The sequence below is a fragment of the Urocampus carinirostris genome, chromosome 7, assembly GCF_059441175.1.
Source record: "Urocampus carinirostris isolate Australia breed hairy pipefish chromosome 7, RoL_Ucar_1.0, whole genome shotgun sequence".
Taxonomy (NCBI): Eukaryota; Metazoa; Chordata; class Actinopteri; order Syngnathiformes; family Syngnathidae; genus Urocampus; species Urocampus carinirostris.
The window spans coordinates 23,846,995-23,868,079 of NC_142355.1; the positions used below are offsets into that span (position 1 = coordinate 23,846,995).

The 21,085-nt window shown below is 40.4% G+C and overlaps 1 protein-coding gene across 1 annotated transcript in view; it reads left to right on the top strand.

Moving 5' to 3' along the window:
* tln2b (talin 2b) overlaps positions 1–21,085 on the top strand; it is a 204,872-nt gene that overhangs the window by 176,861 nt on the left and 6,926 nt on the right. Inside the window, exons 46-56 of the mRNA XM_088340223.1 lie at positions 900–1,083; positions 4,409–4,534; positions 7,212–7,328; positions 8,146–8,331; positions 10,310–10,417; positions 10,488–10,593; positions 12,805–12,929; positions 16,514–16,639; positions 16,741–16,803; positions 19,995–20,177; positions 20,247–20,372. Coding sequence (XP_088196349.1) covers positions 900–1,083; positions 4,409–4,534; positions 7,212–7,328; positions 8,146–8,331; positions 10,310–10,417; positions 10,488–10,593; positions 12,805–12,929; positions 16,514–16,639; positions 16,741–16,803; positions 19,995–20,177; positions 20,247–20,372 — 1,450 coding nt within the window. The remainder of the gene's footprint in view (positions 1–899; positions 1,084–4,408; positions 4,535–7,211; positions 7,329–8,145; positions 8,332–10,309; positions 10,418–10,487; positions 10,594–12,804; positions 12,930–16,513; positions 16,640–16,740; positions 16,804–19,994; positions 20,178–20,246; positions 20,373–21,085) is intronic.

Genomic DNA, 21,085 nt, shown 5'->3' on the forward strand with positions numbered 1-21,085 from the left:
GTCAGCCATTTTGTGAGACTATTGGTGTCAACTAGATTGTTTCGTCCTTCAGTGTTACTTTCCTTCTACAGCTTGTCACAGAAGAGATCGTCGATAATGTCCGTGATACAGGCATCTGGGGCTTTTTTTTAACTCATGTTTGCCGATATTTTAAATGTTAGCTGCTTGTTGTAAATAATGCTTGGTTCATTGTTCTGTATCACTAGCCTTCATTTGGTTATGCAAGGGAACATCACTGAGTTCTGTGATTCAGGCAGTTGATACTTATATTTTACTGTTTCCTTATTTGGTCACTCAGCTAGCCACTTGGTGCCATGGCTCACCGCTAGCTGCTCATTGTAAACAGTGCTTACTTCATTTTTCATTGCTTTTTACATTTTGAATTATATTTTGCTTTTGCAAACTTTTACTGGCCTTTTTAGTAGCATTTCCTGCTATTGCTAAGGTTAACCACTTTCACAAGCTCTGACCTACTCCAGTTATTTGGATCATTTCAGCTGCTCTGCGTGAATCCAACTGGCTCAGTCTTGTGTAATCTAGTACAGGCATTAATACCAGCTTTTATGTCCTGTTGCTAGCTAAAATTTATCATTGTTCACGTAAGGAAATATGTCTGTTTTTGAATTTTACGAAGTGGTGGCTTGCGGACTGCTATACTGCGCCTTCTTCAAATATGTACTCCTCACTCCCATTCTAAGCTACAATGACCTCTTGTGGTGAATTATGACGCACTGTTACTTCATTGCCCTGTATAAAAAGTGATCTACTGTAAACAAGGCACTATATTTCACAGGGTCGTTTTAACTGGACTTCATATGAATGTGATCTGCTGTAAACAATGTGGTTTCATTTCAAAGAACTTTCTCATGAAAGTCATGCACTGTTTATTTCTCCTTCAGGGAAAACATCCTGAAAACTGCCAAGGCGCTGGTGGAGGACACCAAACTTTTGGTTGCAGGAGCCGCATCCAGCCAGGAAAAGTTGGCCCAGGCCGCCCAGTCATCAGCTAAGACCATCACCCAGCTGACAGAAGTTGTCAAACTGGGAGCCACCAGCATGGGCTCAGAGAATCCAGAGACACAGGTGAGCTTTGACAGTCCACTACGGGGCACACCACACAAAAGTAGCAGGGAGGATGGAGGTCACCATGTGAATATGACAGAAAGAAGATAGATAGGGCAACTGTGTGTGTTGCTTATTTTTAGATTATTCTATTATTTACGGTTCGCAGATTCATTAACTATAGCCTGGCGCCCATCCCTCTCCAGGATGTATTTTAGGGTAGGGATTTGCTCCCCCAAATAAAACCTATAGTACTGGTTTCCATGGTTACCAGTAGCAGCAGATGCCTCCTGATCTGAGTCAGATACAGCACCTTCATCATTTGATTACAGTTCATTCTTGTTTAAAGCATCACCCCGCTCTTCGCTCTCCATAGAGGAGCCGGACCTCATTATTGACTGGTAGAGGCGTGTGACAATTAATTCCACTGACAGCGATTTTTTTTTCACGTGGAAACTGTTGTCAGCATTTAATCTCAGTACAAGCTATGCTAATGCAGCTAATGTTGCTGATGTTGCCAGTTGCATAAGTGTTTGGTTCATTGCCATTGAACTTAAGTGTCAAATATCCACCACGAGCAACCCTGGCACAGGCAGTTTAGTGGCAAATGCTTGTGTGTATTTTTGCTTACACAGCTATCATTATTGGTTTATTTACTAAAATCAAAGCTTTGTTTGCTAATGCGGCTACTAGCACGAGTGGTCTATTTTTTTATATGGTTTCTAATTTAAATGGATTTGTTTGGTCGCCAGACTTTGCCGTTTTTGTGGGGGAATGCCAGAAGCTAGCCTTCCTGAAATAACTAACATTTAATATTTTAATCACTAAAATTTGTAATCGGCCCACTAATGCTACTAACTAGCGTTACTGACACAGCCACTATCATTTGCTCTAGTGACTAATCCAAGTTTTCTGGTGGCCCTTACAAGTCGCTAGGTTTTAGAGTCTAAACAGGGTTGCTACCGAGCACCAGTCACCATTGTAAGTAGCTAGCATCAGTGACACAGCCGGAATTTTCATTTTACTCAGTATATTAGTGCTCAGTTTGCTAACTCCAGTAACTAGCATGGCTCCAAGCATATTGGTGCCGTCATTGGTTGTATATATTTTCTGGTCGCTATATGTGGCGGCCTTGTCTGGCCTATAAACCTAACCTCTCAATAGCAAAATGCTAGTGTCTAGCTTTGCTGACAAAGCTGGTATTTTCATTCACTATGGTACTAAACATCAGTGCTCGGGTTGTGAAATTTAGTTGATAGGATTGCTGACACAGCCATTAGCATTAATGCTCTAATATTGTCACGAAACGGGTCGGCAAGCAGGAAGTCGGAACTCATTTGCGTAGACGATCTGTCACTTTAATTGAGAAAGTAAAGTTGTCCAACACACAAATGGACCAAAAACAAAACAAAACAGGTTCAAAGGAAATCAAAATTACAAATTAGGCATTACTCAGATCAAACGGGCATGAACAGGGTTTCAACGAGGGTTAAACAATGATCTGGCAGCGGGCAGTTCCAAAAGGAGGGCTTAAGTACTCCAAGAGCAATCAGTCCAATGCGTCTCAGCCGGTGTCAAGGGGCAGGGCCAGCTGGGTGCCATGACAGCCGTGCAGGACATGACAAATATATGTTTTCAATCATTCAATTAAAAATGAAAGACCAATTTTATTTTCCCAATAAGTCACAGAAAGTATTGTGTTCCTCCCTACAATTATATTGCAAAATGTTCCACGTGCTGGGGGTCTCGAAAAATTCTGCCTCAACGTCGACCGATTGACTTCATATCCACTAGAACTGTGATGTCACCGAATGACAACAAAGACTCATACAATGGCGGGTTCTATCGAAAAACATAAGGCGATTGTAGTACAGGGATTGCATGGCGCTCACTTTTGCTTGGAGAAATTGGAACTTTTCTTACCGTGTTGCTGGGGGACTTCTGACTGTTTAGTACGGGTTGTGTGCTTTGACCATAAAAAGCTGCATGGGGTAAGTTCACCCACAGTTGTGTACAGCGTGTGTTCCTTTTTTTCCTTTACCTCCTTTTAGGTAGATGATTTTTTTGCCACAATTAATATAATATTTTCCCGATAGCTGCCTGTTAGCGTGCAGGCCAAGGTTTCCAGTTTTTGTTTTTTTCCAGGTTAGCCTCGTTAGCATTGGGTTTTTATTTCCCTTGTTGGGTTCGTGTTTGTTGCCGAGGCCGTTAATTGTTGTTGGCTCCCAGGTAGCCGGGCTGCTTACTGCATGTTTTGGGTTGACCAACCTCTCCTTTTTCTGCCCATTGGTCCTGGTTAGCCCTCTATAGCATCCAGGTAGCCGGCTATGATCATTTGGTATGTTTACGCCTGGGTTTGTGTTTGTTGCCGTGACCGTTTTTTGTTGTTGTTGTTGTTTCCCGGTTATCCTGGCTGCTTACTGCATGCTTTTTGTCGGCCAGCAGGGGCTGCTTACTGCATGTATTGGGTTGACCAGCCTCCTGTTCCCCTACCAATCATTCTTGGTTAGGCCTCTTTAGCATCCAGCCAGCTATGATCATTTGGTATATTTAAAGACGTTTGTTTTTGTTGTTGGCTGCCGGTTATCCTGGCAGCTTAGTGCATGCTTCTGGTCCGCCAGCCTCCAGTTTTTCCGCCAATCAGTCCCGGTTTACCTTTTTAGCAGTCGGCTAACCTGCCATGTCCTAGCTGGTTTGGCCGTTGTTAGCTCTCTGTGAGGTTTTCTTTTCAGGTTTGCCCCATTTTGGCTGCTCGTCATTTGTTGTATCATTGTTGCACCCACCTGTAACACAACACCTAGGCATTCTCTACAAAAAGCTACTAAAACTTTGCTTAAAACACTCAAAACGCCTTCCACTAATTAACATGTAAAACAATATGGTGACTGGCTTGCGAGGGGGCTGGTTTTCTTCACATGATGTTACAGCTCAGGAAGGTGGGACAGATTGTCTGCAAAATGCATTATCATGGAAAATAACTACAATATACCAATCAAATATTTATGGATATTACGGGAAAAAAACATGTACTATTTTCTCACATTTTGTATGTTTTAGAATTTGGGTATGCACTTAATTCTTGTGGCAATGTTTGTTTACTAAAACTAGCAGTTATCATAAGCAAAATGCTAACAGCTAGATTTGCGGAGACAGCCTTTAAGCAAAAAGGTAAGACAAGAATATGCCAAGAGTTCACTTAGGCCTTTGACATACGAGCTCATCTCCTCGACTCAGATGATCATGATTGGATGGGAGTGATAAACGCTACAGGCGAAATTTCCCTCCCCAGGCTAGCGCTGATGAGCCGGCGCTTGCTGTTTTATTGATCTCCCTTTCATCTCCTCAGGTGGTTTTGATCAATGCAGTGCGCGATGTGGCCAAAGCTCTAGCTGAACTCATCAGCGCCACCAAGTGCGCCGCCGGAAAACCTGCAGATGACCCGTCTATGTATCAGCTGAAGGGCGCTGCTAAGGTAAAACGTTTTTGATCTATGAATTTTATTTAGATATCATTTTACCCAATTGAAACTATTTGGGTGGGGGTTGGGATTTTATCTCGTTCCCTGCTATCAACTGCTATAGACGTCATTGGCATTAACTCATTCAAGGCTATTGACCATAATAGATGTTAACGGCCGTGAATGACTTATACATATTTTTAGGTGTAGTTCAATAAAAGTTTTGGGGTAGTTCATTGTATTTATAATATGACTAAATGTTGTTACTGTTGTGGAAATCAAAACGACGTCAATGGCAGTAAACTATACGACTGAATTGTTTTGTGTTAATTTGTTATTTTTATGGGTATTGTTTGTTGCCTAACTGAGAGAGATTTTATTATAATGCTTAATAGAACAACATTGAAGAAAAATAGTTTTGACACTATAAAAAGAAGTCAGTGCAAACCCTTTTTAGCAGTGTAAATGAATTTTTCTCCTCAGAAAAACTAAAATAGCAGCCATCAATAGCTAAACCCCTGGCAACAAAAGTAAGTACAACCCAAATACTCCCTGCACCCCTAAATGTCTGAACAAAGCACTGCTTGTCATTTTCCCAAAATACCATGTGACTTGTTGGTCTTACTCGGTATCAAGTGTGAATCGGGAGTAGGTGTGTTCATTTTGTAGTACAGCTCTCACTCTTTCATACGAATCACTGATACTCTCAAAATGGCACACCATAGCATGATCCTCCAGCATTTTAAAAAATCAGAATGCACTCACAACAGGGCTCGTGTTGGAAGTCCAAAGAAGCTGAGTGAACGTGCACAGCGCCACATCCAAATGCTGTCTAAGAAAGATAGGAGCAGGAGTGCTGTCAGCATAGTTGCAGAGATTGAAGAGGTTGAGGGTTAGTCTGTAAGAACTCAGACCATTCGCCGCACACGTCCTCAAATTGGCCTGAAGGGCTGTCGCCCGAGAGAAAAGCCTCTTCTGAAGGCTGTCCACAAGAAAGCCTGCAAATATTTCGCTGAGGATATGTCAACAAAGGCCATACTGGAAAAAATATCCGCTGGTCTGATGAGACAAAGATTCATTTACTTGGCTCAGATGGTGTGAAGGATGTGTGGCGGAAACCAGGTGAAGAGTATAAAGATGTTTGTGTCGTGCCTACATATATATATATATATATATATATATATATATATATATATATATATATATATATATATATATATATATATATATATATATATAATCACATGTATTCAATTAACACTCATAGGTGTGAAAGCATATCAACACCTTACTTTCTAATGTTATTGTAATAACGGCCGCTCTGCTGTGTATCTTTAGAGTGTAGAAGCTGTACTATTAGTGTTGTGTGGTTTGCAATGCCTTATAGCATATTTTCTCTGTTCCCCCGGTGTTTCCTTTTCACCTGAAACATAGAACCTGTGCATTCTCATTTTACTTGTGCAAAATATTTCAGCAAATTCCAGTTCTTTGCTTTAAAGATATACTGTCATCCTCCATATATCACGGTTAATGCAGACAGAACCCACGGCGATATACGAAAATCCATAGTGTAATGCAGGGGTGTCTAAACTTTGTAAAAGCGGGCCAGATTTGGTAAGCTGAAAATGTGTGAGGGCCGACTATTCAGTCTGGAGTTCTTTAAATCGTCTTTAATAAATTCTTCCTCCGTGTTAGGTTTGCAGTGTTTGGCGATCAATGTTGCAATCTCGTAACTTGCCTTTGTAGCATTCTCATTTGACTAGTGACTTGTGAAAGAGTTTTAAAACAGCTTCCAGTTGTTTTACCTTTTCACTGCGTTCTTTTCCAGTTAGATATTTGTAGTCAGCATGCTATGTCTGGCAGTGCCTCTTGATATTATATTCTTTGAGAACAGCCACAAACTGGCCCCCGGACTAGACTTTGGACATGCTTTGTGCAATTGATTGTGGTCACACGGTTGCTGGTACTTATAAATAGAAAATAACTTTAAAAAAACAATGCACAACACAAATGTGCTGTCTTTGCCACCGCTCCCTGCAATAGTGGACTGGGGATAATGGATCACGGCCAAAGCAGTGCAGTTCATTTTAGGAATGATACAATGGCATGTTTTTGCAGCCTGAACAGAAAATAGATGATGTTCTGCCTGCCTCTGCCCTCAGCAATAGTCGCCAAGTGATAATGGATCCTGGCCACCGCTGTGCATTCCATATAGGGCGGGCCAGAACAATATGTCTCCGAACAAAAGTGCTTTTTGCCAGTCACTGCTTGAGCAAACTGCAATCTGGGATAACGGACTGCAGCCGAACCGGTGCACTTCACTTTTTTTGTCGACAAAATTGGCTTAACAAAAGTGCACTCTGTCACAACCCACTCTCGGCAACATGCGATGGAGGACCATTTATTGCAGCCGAATGAGTGCGCAGTTCACATTTTGTTGGACAGAGGGTAAAAAATGAGCCACCAAGCTCGACAGAAAAGCACACTGCCGATCGAGTATAATAGATTGCAGAATATTTTTTAACCGTGATGCACTGACACTGCCAAGTATGATGCGCAGTGTAGCAAGGGATTACGGAACTGTGATAAATACTATTATGTACTCTATACTAAATCGACTAAGCAAGATGAGACATTTTATTATTAAGGAGAAAAAGCTAGTTTGACTGCAAGCACTTGTCTCGTTTGGCAGGTTATGGTCACCAACGTAACGTCTCTTCTAAAAACGGTGAAAGCGGTGGAAGACGAAGCCACTCGCGGGACGAGGGCACTGGAGGCCACCATCGAGTTCATCAAACAGGAGCTGACAGTAAGACTGAACAGTTGCATCTATGACTTGCTCACCATATGCCCAATTTCGTTGTCACAAGATGTTAGCCCATTTGTAACAATGACAATAAAGGTATATTCTATTCTATTCTATTCTATATAGATATGTACATAGATATATAGAGAGAGAGAGAGCGAGAAAGAGAGAGAGAGAGAGAGAGAGAGAGAGGGAGGGAGGGAGGGAGAGTGCATTATAATATTTAATAAAACCACAATAAATAAACATAGTTTTGACACAATGAAGTCTGTCTAAAGGTTATTTAGTAGTGTACATTTATTTTTCCCGGCAGAAAAACAAAATTAGCCATCAATAACTAAACCCAAGGTAACAAAAGTGAGTACAAAACACTACAACCCTCAATGTCCAAACAAAGCACTGCTTGTCATTTTCCCTCCAAAATACCATGTTACTTGTTACTCTTACTTGGTATCGGGTATGAATCGGTTGTAGGTGTGTTAAATTTCTAGTTCAGCCATTGTTCATTATTCTTTCATACTAATGAACTGAAACTCCCAATATGGCACACCATGGCAAGATCTACCAGCGTTTTAAAAAATCAGGATGCACTCAAAACGGGGTTTGTGTTGGAGAAAGCTAGTCAAGCTGACTGCCCTACTGATTGTATCTATTATTTTCTCACCATAAAACAAGGCCTGAGAGGGGTCAGGAATTTTTCTGCTGTTATTCGGAAGCAAACATCACCTGTGCTCTCTATAAGCTCCAATCGTCGCAGGAGATTTCTATATTCACCCAAGCTTTTATCACACCAACATTTTTGATCCCCTCTGCGTGCAAGGTCTTCCAGTCCAAAGACGTCCCAGACAAGACCACCACGCCTGAGGAGTTTATCCGCATGACTAAGGGCATCACCACGGCGACGGCCAAAGCAGTGGCGGCGGGAAACTCTGCTCAGCAAGAAGATGTGATCGCCACGGCTAACTTGAGTCGAAAAGCCGTTTCCGATATGCTGACTGCCTGCAAGGTTTGAGTCCAAATCGGACCGTAAATGCACACATCAGTCCCTGCCAAGTTAATATTGTCCGGTATTAGCTATTAATTTCATTTGCTGAATACATACATGTCAACACATCCGGTTTCCCCACATTGTATGCGTTTTTTATTAAATTATTTCAAATTGTTGCACGCCATATTGCAATTTTTGGGGGGCAGGCCGATCTATTCTTGTCCATTTTTGGCTCCAAGTCTAGGTCACTGTTAGCAAACGACAACAACATCATAGATTGATAATATTGTATTTTGCGTAGTCTTTTTATACAGTAAGAGAAATCAAGACTACAAATCTAAGACTTTTATTTGATTTCATTGGTTGGTTACATGTTCTCGGCGGGCTCTCTTATCTCACTCGGTTGGTTGTGTCACGTCCAATCACATTCAGAAATGCTATGTGAAAATGTCAATTTTTCCCATCTTTTATGGACTGTATTGTTGCTAGAGAGTAAGAAGGATGAGAGACAGGAAAACGATCCGAAAATGTAAAATGTAATCATTTCTAAATTGACTCAAAAATGTCTGTTATAATGATCTAAGACATGATAATGAGTTGAAAAAATTGATAGAAGAATTGTGCAAAGTTATTTCGAGGACAGGTTTCTTACAAACCTGGGGCTTTAACCTGTAACTTTCAGGTGATGTCTTAATTCTGTGAGGCGATTTTTGTTGCAAAAGGCAACGAAAGACAGTAATAACTGTGTAATCACATAAGGTAGTCACAAGCTGTTTTTGTTTGATCTAACTTTTAGTTCAAACTAATCCAAAATAATTTTTCCCTGTCTAATATTTCACCAGCTCGGTAGCATTGGGGATAGGGCCCCCGCCCCGAGACTGAGACGTTGTGGTTCAAGCCTAGGCCGAGTCATACCTAAGACTTACAACATTGGCGCTCTGCATTTGGGGTTGGAATTGGGGGGTTTGGTCCCCTAATGACTCCCAACACATCAGTTGGGTTGAGCGAGGGGGCTGGGAATCCCCTCCTCTGTATCAATCTCCCAGAAAGAGTCAGAAATATGAACGTGTTCCTGACTCTAGCCACCTCCCACTAGGGGGATATGGCTCCGGTATATATAATATTTCACACTGGCTTTATGTTTTTATTGATAATAGTATATTTAAATAAAAGTATCTCTAGTAGAATTGATTCTTTGAAATTAATTAAAATTATACCTTCTAATTGTATTTTGGTGACGCAGCATGTAGCCCTCCTATGAAAATCTGAGTAGTATTATGTCAAGGACCCGAACAGGAGGAGAACCCAAATGCGTGACGTTTCTCACACAAGCTTTATTTTACGGGAATGGGGACGCTGTGCGGAAGAAGAAAAACAGTAGTCTGGTGTGGAACAACAGGAAGCAAAAGACTAACAAGATCAATACCAGTTACACGAGCCTATACCGGACAGATGATGTCAATAACGAACAGAACGGGACTGACAGGATTGATAACAGATATAGGACACTGGAGACAGATAACAGACAGGATGAGACACAAGGGAACGATACCACACACTGGAGACCGGAGACCGATATCAAAACAGGACGAAACAGACAGGATTGATACTGGACAGGATACACAAGCAGGAAACCGGACAGAGTCAAAACACACGTCTTGCGGGTGCAGAGGTTCGTTGATGTACTGACAAAGGGTGAGTGAGAGCACTGAGCTTAAATAGAAGGGAAGCCAATCCGTCGACGAGCCGCAGCTGGCGCCACACGGGCGGGGCCAATTGGGCGCCATGGCAACCCTGACACATTAAACTGGAGTAACATGAAAGTAGCACTCAAATATAACATGTTGCTAAATTCCTAGCCCAGAATGACCTATAGAATCAATATTTTACCTTTTAGGTCATAACACCCAGCCCAAGCTTGTCATTTTCTTATAAGAGGGTGTTTTAAAATCAAAACCTAAATCTCTCACATCCTTTATTTTCTCTCTTGCCTCAGAAAGCGGCACACCATCCAGAGGTCAGCGAAGATTTAAAATGCAAGGCCCTGCAGTACAGCTCCGAATGCACAACGGGATATGTGCATCTTTTGGAACAAGTCCTTCAGGTATACGGCCTTTCTTCTTCTTCTTTTTTTTTTTTTTTTTTGCAAATTCATAGCGTCCGTGTTTGTTCAGGTGCTACAAAGGCCCACACCGGAGCAGAAGCAACACCTGTCCATCCATTCCAAGCAGGTGGCGGCGAGTGTCACGGAGCTCATCCAGACGGCCGAGGCCATGAAAGGTGAGTGAGACGCGTTTCTTGATTAGCCATTACGATTCCTGCTGTTTTGTTTTCGCTATAAAATCAGAAAGCGACACTGGGAAATTATTGACACCGCCAGGCGTGTTTGCTAATACATTCCCATGCGGAACTCCTTTTCATAAACAGAATTGCAAAAATGTGAGGGATTAATTCAGCGGAACGTTAATCCGCTTCAGATAAATAACATCACTAAATGTCCTGCGCTTCTTTATCTTGTTAATATCCTGTGTTGTCTTTCTTTCCCTCATGCTTCTTTTCCCCCCTGCTGCCTCAGATGGAGGTAAGTGCACCGCGGTGTGTTTGTTTCCCGGATCGACTTTCATCTGTATGAAGGGGAGTCGACGGCTGGGGAGGGTGAAGGGCAGATTTCCCCCTGAGCTCAATGTAATCTTTCAAAACATGTTCCCATCTGCCTTGCCAAGCTGCTCCCAAAGTGTTGCGTTTATAGGCCTCGGTAAAAAGGCTCATCAGAAGTCAAGTGCGTTTGTCTTGTTTAACTTTGAGCCATTGTTGTGATAAGTTTTGTCATTCTTACCTAGATAAGTACATTATTTTGTAAATTACTTTTTTAAAGTAAACGTATGTCAATGATTATTTATGTTGTTTTACAAAAGCCAACCCAAGCTCAGATGCACAGTGACCAATTTATTAGGGTGGCAAAAGGAAATAACAAAAAGCACTCCACACATGGGAGGAGGGGAGAAAATGATAAACAAAAAAACCAAGTCCGCACCAAACTCAAAGCTTGCAAGGTACAGAAAATTCTGAGTTGGTCAATGGCATCAAGTCACTGGAAACCAAGAAAATATAAAAATGGAACGCAAAAATCTGACCGCCTTTGCTGTTGGCACAGTCATTATATACAGGGTCATTTGTGGGTTATGCGGGCCATTGGCATCCTCTGGAGGAAAGTGGGGTGCTGGATCCTAACAATTTGCTTAATGAAGTAACTTGAGTACTCTACTGAGTAACTTTATTTCAAAAGTTATTAAATTAGATTCAATGTTACAAATATGTAAATTATGTGTATAAAGCAGGTATGGTAAAAATAGGCTTTTTAAACCAGCTTGCGGAACGAAAATCGTAAAAATATTATGGGAATATAAATATAATAGTAGATAAAATACTACTGATCATTTTTTGTTGTTGTGTCTTCTCTTTAAAAATAAACAAAAACTCAAAGAAAAAAAAAACGACTGTCAACTTCTACACTGAACGAGCATCATCTTCAATCGTGATAAGTAGCCTAATCTTTTTCGGAGCAAAAAGCCAGCTTTTACCTTTACCAAATAAATATCTGTTCTTTTCCATATTAAAAGCTAACATTGTAGTATTTTTTGCTGAAAATAAATATCATCATCTTTATCACAGAAAACTAACATCATCTCTTACTTAAACAATGTATTAAGCTTACTTTATCTGCGTAAAACTGGCTTTTTCCTCTTCTACACCTATAACTAGGAATGTCTTTTTCAACGCCAAACACTAGCCTTGTCATTCTCTACGATTAAAAACTAGCTTCTAAAAACTGGAGGGGTCTTCTTCTGCGCAGAAAGGTTGTGGTGTCTTCTTCTACACAAAAATCTGTGTCATTTGTATACGGATCCTAAGTTAGCTTGGTCTTTTCTACTTATTTTGCTTACTTTTCTACTTTATTTTAGGTTTGTTTACCTAAGGGTTTTTTTTGGTTTGTTTTTTAAATCTAAATGTGAGGTTCCAGCAAGCAAATGCCAGCCAGAAGGCGCAGTCAACTGATAGCCTAACTGGGCACACCTTGTGCTCTTTAAAATTTCGTATTTAAAAGCAATTTTAACAAATATTTATTGTAAGATTGCTGATATATCACCCGTCTTCGAAAATCCCTCTAGGCCTAGCGCTGTAGAGCAATACCTCCCTCACTTTTGCATGGACTGTGTTTTCTGTTATTAATTCCCTATTCCCCATTCAAAACTTAATTTGACGTGTGTGTCCTCGAAATCCTAACACTATTGATGTATTTTTGCGAGCCTGATTAGTTTCTATAGCGAGTATAAAACACTTTAATGATTTTAGTTTTTTATTTTTTCACCGGTTTGAAATTAAAACAAGTGAACATTGAAATTTTAGGCAAGGTATTTCTAATTGTGTTACTGCTTATCAAATAAAAGCTAATCAGATCTCTGAGTCCGAGTAAGACTTGTTTCCTTTCAGGATCAGAGTGCGCAGACCCCGAGGACCCCACAATAATTGCAGAGAGCGAGTTACTGGGGGCGGCGGCGTCCATTGAAGCAGCTGCCAAGAAGCTGGAGCAGCTGAAGCCCCGAGCTAAACCCAAGGTAGGTTTGGACCTTCCTCGCCCATGCTTTTGCTTCTGTGTTTTTTCGCTGTTAATCAGCAGGGGGTCTCTTGGCCCCTTCGTAGGAAAAGGTGAGTCAGCCTTCCCTTCCCGTGCTGTTATCTGGCTTTGGCTGAAGTTGAATGTTTCTTGGTTTCTACTCCCACAACCGGTCCCCTGTGGACTTTCTTTGACTTGTTTTTTTATCTACGTTGCCGGGATACGTAATCACCCCACGAGGTCCTCGAATTTAAGTTACTCTCAACAGTGACTTTTTTTTTTAAAGGTGGGCCTCTGTATTATTGATGGGTACAGTATTCCCTATCGGGTTTAATCCGTGCCATAACCACCCGTATTTTGAATATCCGTTCAATTGTTATGCCGCAAAGCACTGTGTAACTTGTAGTAAAGAGACGAATGATCCATGCAAATTCGCTGAAGGAGTCTCATGTTTGTGAGTTGATTTTTCCAGGACATTTCAGGTTTATGTTCTGCCCCCATGGCAAAAACGCCACAGTTGTACCCATCTATATATAGTGGATGCCACAGTTGTATCCATCCATATATAGTGTACTGAGCTTCTGGCAAGTCACTTACGAGCACAACTTGCAAACATGAGAAACACAGCAATAGAGCTAACTTTAGGGGCAGATGAGCACCGTACTTAGTTGAATTTAGTGAGTAATATGAATAAAAGGGACATTCTGTATTATTTATCGTCTTCTAGAGGTTAGAAAACAGTATTACATTGAATTATGAGCAAAAATACCTGAACTCTTAACAATTATAATGACTTATGATATAATAATCTGCTCTACTTACGTCCACCAGAGATGCTAATTCTTTTTCCAGCGAATGGTTGTTGTTTTTTTATGCAGTGTGTGTTATTTGGCGCATGTTTGCGGTAAAAAATACACAAAAATACATGAACGGTCATAAAACGTGCATTTTTAAAAAATACTCTTAGGTCAAAAAATGTGTATTTATTTTACATAGGATGAGGCTCAGCTAGAGTCAATTTGAGTCTCTGTAGTTTGTAGTTTTCCTTGTGCTTTTTAGCACTCGTTTTGTTCTGAACAACACAATACAGTGACCTCTTGTGGTCAAATATTACACAGTGTTCCTTTAATATCTTAAGTTAAATGCAGGAGCAAGATCTACTTGGGTAGATATATATAAATTGGGGCGGCAGTAGCTCAAGAGGTAGAGCGATCGTTTTAGGATTAAGGGATCCCTGTTCGAATCCCGGCTTGTCCGTGTTACATGCCGAAGTGTCCTTGGGTAAGACACTGAACCCCCAATAAGCGGGTTAGCGCCTTACATGGCTGCACAGATCAGGGCCGCTATTGGGAAATGTGAAGCACAATGTAAAGCGCTTTGGGAAGTCATTGACTTGAAAAGCGCTATATAAATGCAGATCATTTCATTTCATATATATGGGTTTGACGCTTGATATGTAAACAATTGTTTCGGGATTAGTCCAATTAGCTTCAGCGTAACAAAAGGCAGTTTCCCCAATGCTTTGCACATAAAAAGGAACTTGTAAAGTGACACAGTAATTCTGCAAAGTATTTATCAGCGGAACAATATCTGATGCACCCACCACAGTAAAACTGCAAAATGACAAAAAAAACTGCATTTCTTTCTTTATTGCAATTCTTCATTCCAAAAAGCTGAGACTCCACCCCTTCAATGCTGTTGCATTTGCATTGAAAAAACAAAGTGTGTCTGCATGATTGCGTGTTTTTGTTTTTGGGATGTTCTAATCCCTCTGGCGTTCCCCCTTTGTGCTCTCCTGCTTCCCTTTACCTCTTCTGGTGCACAGAGTAATTCTCATATGTGTGTTGTACAGTGGAAGGCATATTTAGGTCAGCCCACGTTTGAACCCTCCCCCCTAATGTTCTGTCTCATACTCTAATTCTGTGAGGGCATTTATTATCGGTGTGGTTTTCCTATAAAAGGAGATTAGTTATAAAATGCTTCTCCCTCTTGGTACAAGTCAGTGCCTCCTTAAAGTGATTTCATTCGATGCTTGAAGAGCCAATTTCAGATACTGAAATAGTGCTAGTTGTTTTCTAAATGAATCAACAACTACTGCTTGTTTTTATAAATTCCAGTGTAGCATCCATCAAGCCTTTTTAAACCTTTTCACGTAGGTCTGTCCTCCTTGCCTGTTTTCTTGCCTTCCCGACCCCCTCCCCGAGCCTTTGTAGACCTGAAGGACTTCTCTGCAGGGCTCTGTGTGATATGTTTGATATATTAGGTTGTTAATCAGTCCAACTATGTATCAAACATATTCCTACAGTGTCCCGCCATGTCTCCTGCCACCTGTGCCTTTTGTGTCTCTGGAGATTTTGAGGGCGCATTTTCGTTTTCCTAGACTGTTCCTGAACTCATAGTGGTTAGTTCAGGTCTTTTGCTGTCCTCTAAAATCATATTTGCTTTCCTATTTTGAGATCCTTTCTAGGGTGGCTGATATAACAAATGAAAAAAAGGTATACATTGTTTTATCCCACTTTTAAAGTTCAGTAAAATCAGAAAGCAAACCTGAAAATGACAAATATTTCATATTGCCCATTTTTGGAAAATATTTATTAGGTAAGCATATACTTATCATATGGAAAGAAATGTGCCAGCCACCATTTCATACAATTTTATTATTTTAAGGGTTGTTGAGGTTGGATTTGTTTTTAATTAAAAATATACGAAATGAAATGAGCAAATTCATCTAATTTTGCAAATTTTTGGAAAACAGATCAATCGTTTTGAGAGAAATTTGCTTTGCTGTTTAATGAGTCAAACAAGGAGAAAATATTCTAATTATCTATTTTTTCTTGTTTAATGAAAATATTTTCAATATAGAAAAACACAAATCATATAAAGAAATTGTTTTCCCCGTAGTTTTGGTTAACTAAAGAAATATACTAAAATAGCCACAATAATACTGAGACAACATGGAAATGACATCTTAACCCACAGATTAAATACCTCATTTTAAGACCATATACTTGTTTATTTACTCTTTTTTTTCAAATAATATAACACAATTTATACTTGAAAAGACAAATCCGTCTTATTTCGCATTTGGGTTGTATATGTTTTCAAATGCAGGTAGAAAATACTGCCATCTGCTATGTAAGAACAGTTGTTCTTTGTTTGCTATGGAAACAAGATTGAAAAATCTTGAAATGGGGTGGTCAAATGCCCTAAAATGGTCGTAATTTGCTTGCTAATTGGGTAATATTTTATTTTATGCAGTGAAAAATTTGTCCCGGTGTTGCTCCCAGCCTTTTTGTAATCCCTAAGTTGGCTGATATCAATATCTGCTACCCTCTAGCGGCTGCTCTGGAAACAGGAAATACAATTTAGAAATCAGACGAAAATTATATCGTCATTCATTTCTTGTTATTGTAAGGTTGACTATAATTTTTTGATTTTTTACATTTTTATTTTGAAACATCAGTGAGGTGTCTGTATGTGTCTCAAAAGTTTTTTGCAGAAGGATTCAAATAGCTACTGATTCAAAGGATACAGTACATACAGTAACCCATTTTTGCCTTAATTTCTCCTCAATTTGATTTCCAGCAAGCAGACGAGACCTTGGATTTTGAGGAGCAGATACTTGAAGCGGCCAAGTCCATTGCAGCGGCTACCAGCGCCCTCGTCAAGTCTGCATCGGCGGCCCAAAGGGAGCTGGTGGCACAGGGCAAGGTCAGCTGCGCATCACTCAAAACAGTCACCGTTTTTTTTTTTTGTTGTTGTTTTTTTTTACTACTATAACCGAAACGTGTTCTTTAATTTGTCATTTGCAGGTCGGCTCCAACCTGGCCAACGCAGTGGACGACGGCCAGTGGTCGCAAGGACTCATATCCGCTGTGAGGACCGTTACCGTATTTTCCATTTATAGGGAGCACCGGATAATAGTTTTTTTTCATATATTTTTCATGCATAAGGACTATAAAGCGCATTAAATTAAGATTATAATACGAGCTACAGTATGTAATCTTGCATAACTGTCTTTACAACACTTATGGTATATATTATCGCAGAGAGCTCAGAAACTCTGCCAGTGCTTATGTTGCGTCCGCTAAATCCTTTAGTTTTTTTTAAATGCAGCATTTAGCCAGCACCTCAAATGTAACTAAATAATGATCAGAAATAATGGTAGTACATGGTAACACCGTCACGTTTGAGGTTAAAACTCCTCGAATCAGAACCAAGTCTAGCGTGTTTCCATCTTTATGAGTCGGCAAATCAATCAGTTGATTAAAACCCAATGTATCAATTAAAGACCGAAACGCAACAGTAAGTGAACTGAGTGGGGACTTCATATAAATGTTGAAGTCCCCCATAATTATTATTTTGTCTGCATAGGTTACCAGGTCAGACAACAATTCAGAGAATTTATCTAAGAAAACGGTCTTGGTGCGTGATAAATAGTTACTACATAAATTGACATAAAAGAGGACCGCTTGACAAGAGCCTCAAACGCCATATAATTATTAGAGGTACAGGAAGTAAGTTTGAGTATTTTTCCAGTAATTAGCACAACACCGCCACCCTCCTTCAAAGAGCGTGCTACATGACAGCTCACGTAGTCTTGAGAAGCCTCATTTAACGGTAAAAACTCATCCGGTCTCAACCAAGTTTCACACAGACCAATCAGGTTAAGTTTGTGATCACGAATAAGATCACTAACAAGAGCAAGTGATCTAATTTTTAAAAGACCAAATTTTAGCTTTGCTGAATCTTTAAACTTAGCTGAAGTCTTTGTAGAAATTGTCACAAGATGTCGCCGTTCGGGCATGTTGAGTCTCAGGCGTCGGTTGACAGGCAAGATCGCTGAAGAAATATTGGTGGAATTAGGGACAATTCCATCATCTTCATGTCCTTCTATAAACATGACTTGACTTGATTGATCAGTCAATAACTGTCGCTGACCCACACGGCAAAAACTTTACATGAAACGGGAATGGAATCTTAGTAGTGAAGGTAAAAGTGCTGACACTTTACTGCTATACCAAGTAGTAGAGGCGACATTCAAAAAGGCATTTGAGCTTATTTCATTATCACACTATTTTCACTCACAAAGCCTGAAACACAGATTTGCATAATGCATTTTTTCTGCTTTTCTCTCCACTTCTTCTCATGAGCGTCGATAATGTTGCCTTGTTGAATAAGTATATCTATGGTAAAGAGAGTCAAAGGTTTTTTTGTTGAAAGACTGTTTTCTCGATTCTCTAACATTTTTTGGTAAAGAAGTGGATCAATTTTTGGCATATCAGAATGCACTATGCAAATCAATGTTTCTGGCACCGTGATTAAAAATAGTGTGATCATGAGATAACAGATCCTTGAGATAAGGTCTTAAATAGCATTAAAATGTCTTAAATCCAATATCCCAAGTCTAACTGTGATCACATTAATAAGATTTATAATTGTTTGAAATAAAAAGATTTAGTAAAATTTATCAATTGTCTTTTTTTTTTAAATGATTCACGGGTTTACTTTCATGGCAACATCGCATGACCACAATAATGGAACTAATCAAAACGGTGATGTGGTTTCAAACCTTTAAGAAAAGACAAATGACCTTGGTCCATCCACAATATACGAAGAAGCTTCAGACAGAGACGTTTACTTTGGACCATGATGGGAAAGTGTACATTCAAAGAGAAGTGGCGGTCCAACGGACATTTTTCGCCATGAATAAAAGCTGTGCCAGGCAATGTGTACGAGGCACGATGTATTGGGTGCAAGAAATATTTGTGTGTTTATGTTTACTTCGTTTCGGTTGTGTTTTTTGGTCGACTTGGTCTTAAATTCTATTTCAAAAGGCATTAAAGCAGTGTCGGAAATAATGTCTGCCCGGACGCCTGGGGCGTGCATCTTTTACGTCGGGCGTACAAATTACAAAACGTCTCTGCCTGGGTGCTGGCCGACAAGTTTTTCATGGGGGAAAAAAATCATTTTTTAATTTTTTTTAATTTTATTTTATTTATTTTTTTAACAAATAAAACGTTTTATTCCAATTTTGAAATCTTCGTTCGTTTTGGAAATTTTGGTTATTTTGGAAATTCCGGAATTTCGGTTTGTTTGGCAATTTGCTTACTCGGCAGCCAATCAGAAGCCTGCATCGAATAACTTTGTGCTTCCGGACTTTCCCGAGCGTTATAAGATGAATAAGTGGTTAGGAATCAAGCCAAAACATCAGCCCCAGAAGAAATATTTCAAAGAAGCTAACAACATTTATGACGCTACAAAATGTAAAGGTACATTAAAAGCATCGTGGAAAGAGGAGTTCACGTGGCTTGTTGGAGACGACGGAACGCAAACATTGCATGAATGAAGATGAGTCGATACAGGTATATACTGATGGCAGATGGAAAACAGTGATGTCATATACATGCAATGAATGTTACAAGTAGATTTATAATAAACTTAATTTTAAAGTGTTGTTCTGTTATATATTATGATTATCAATCCTTAATACTTTGCAACAGTGTTGTTTTTTGCGATTAGTCGTCTTATTGTGTTTCAAGTTGGGAAAAATGGGGAAAGCATCTTTTCAGAGTTGTCTGCCCTGGTGTCCGGTAACTTTTTGTCATGAATTTCAGACACTGTATTAAAGTCTTAAAATAAGTCATGAATGTAACTTGCCTTAAGCTGTAAGAACCCTGCAAAAGATCCAATGCATTTTCGTATGTCATCTGTACCACCAGTGATCTAGTGATATAGTGTCAGTGCTCTCACTGCCTCTACTCGCTTTCGATTCCTGTTGCGTTCAATGTTTTACGATTTACGTTAGCGATTTTTATCAAGTGATCAATCATGGAAAAATTGTTGCTCAAATATCGTAAAACATTGTATTGTTTGGCATATCTATGATTATTGTATGCATTTGCAATCTTATCCACCATATGCAGTGTATAAGGTGCACCTGTTCATTAGGCGCACTTTCAAATTTCCGGCCAAATTGGGGTTTTTAGGTGCACCTTATAGTCCGGTGCAAATCAGACGTAACTAGTCGCACAATGAGTGTGATCTTAGTGGGCTTTCTCCCCAGGCCCGCACGGTGGCCGCAGCCACCAGTAACCTTTGCGAGGCGGCCAACGCGTCGGTGCAAGGCCACGCCAGCGAGGAGAAGCTCATCTGCTCAGCCAAGCAGGTGGCAGCCTCCACGGCTCAGCTGTTGGTAGCTTGCAAGGTCAAAGCCGACCAGGATTCCGAAGCAATGAAGAGACTGCAGGTAGGGGACGCTTGGATGCGCTTGAAAGGATTTTGCCACCTGCCGTTTTACTTTTTTCTCCTTCCCAAGGCGGCCGGCAACGCGGTGAAGCGAGCTTCCGACAACCTGGTGAAGGCGGCTCAGAAGGCGGCTTTTGATAAAACGGAGGACGACAATGTGGTGGTGAAGACCAAATTTGTTGGAGGGATCGCTCAGGTAGGCAATGATGCCTTTTGACATACCGATACCAGGTATCAGATTTGGGTGTTTGGTGGATTGATTGATTAATTCATTGAAATTTTTTTTACTGACCATCATATACAAGGTTAGAATGTATCAACAGCTTTGATAAACAATTGACAAAACAGAAGGGGGAAAAAGGGCTAACAGGAAAAAGCTGGAGCTTATCTTTGCCCCGCCCCCTTAACCATCAAAAATCTTTTCACATTAATCATGTCATGTCATCAGAGGCGTGTTCAGGAGAGTGATCAGACATGTAGTCTCTTGATAATCGCTTGCCGCGCACTGCTGGACGTTTTGTAATCGCTCACTGTGATTGCCTTACTGATCCAAAATGGCCGACGACAGTACAATGGATTTCGTTCTACAGCTTGCTTTGAGCGAGTTGGCTGATATGAGCGACAGTTCGCATATTGACACAGTTAAGGTTATCCTAAACGCAGTGGAAGGGTCATACCTGTCTTGCATTGTTCACAAACATTACCAGGCAATGTAAGACGATATATTACATCGCCAACAGCACTCGTCAGGGTGAGATCCTCCATCTTCTGCACTGTCGACGCCATGTTGGAAATCAAAGTAAGCGGTCTTTCTCCCGTGATTACTCGGGCACGCGAGCGCTCAATAATCACTGGCCGTTCAGAAGCTAGCGATAGCTCGCGATAGCAATCACTCACTCTCCTGAACAC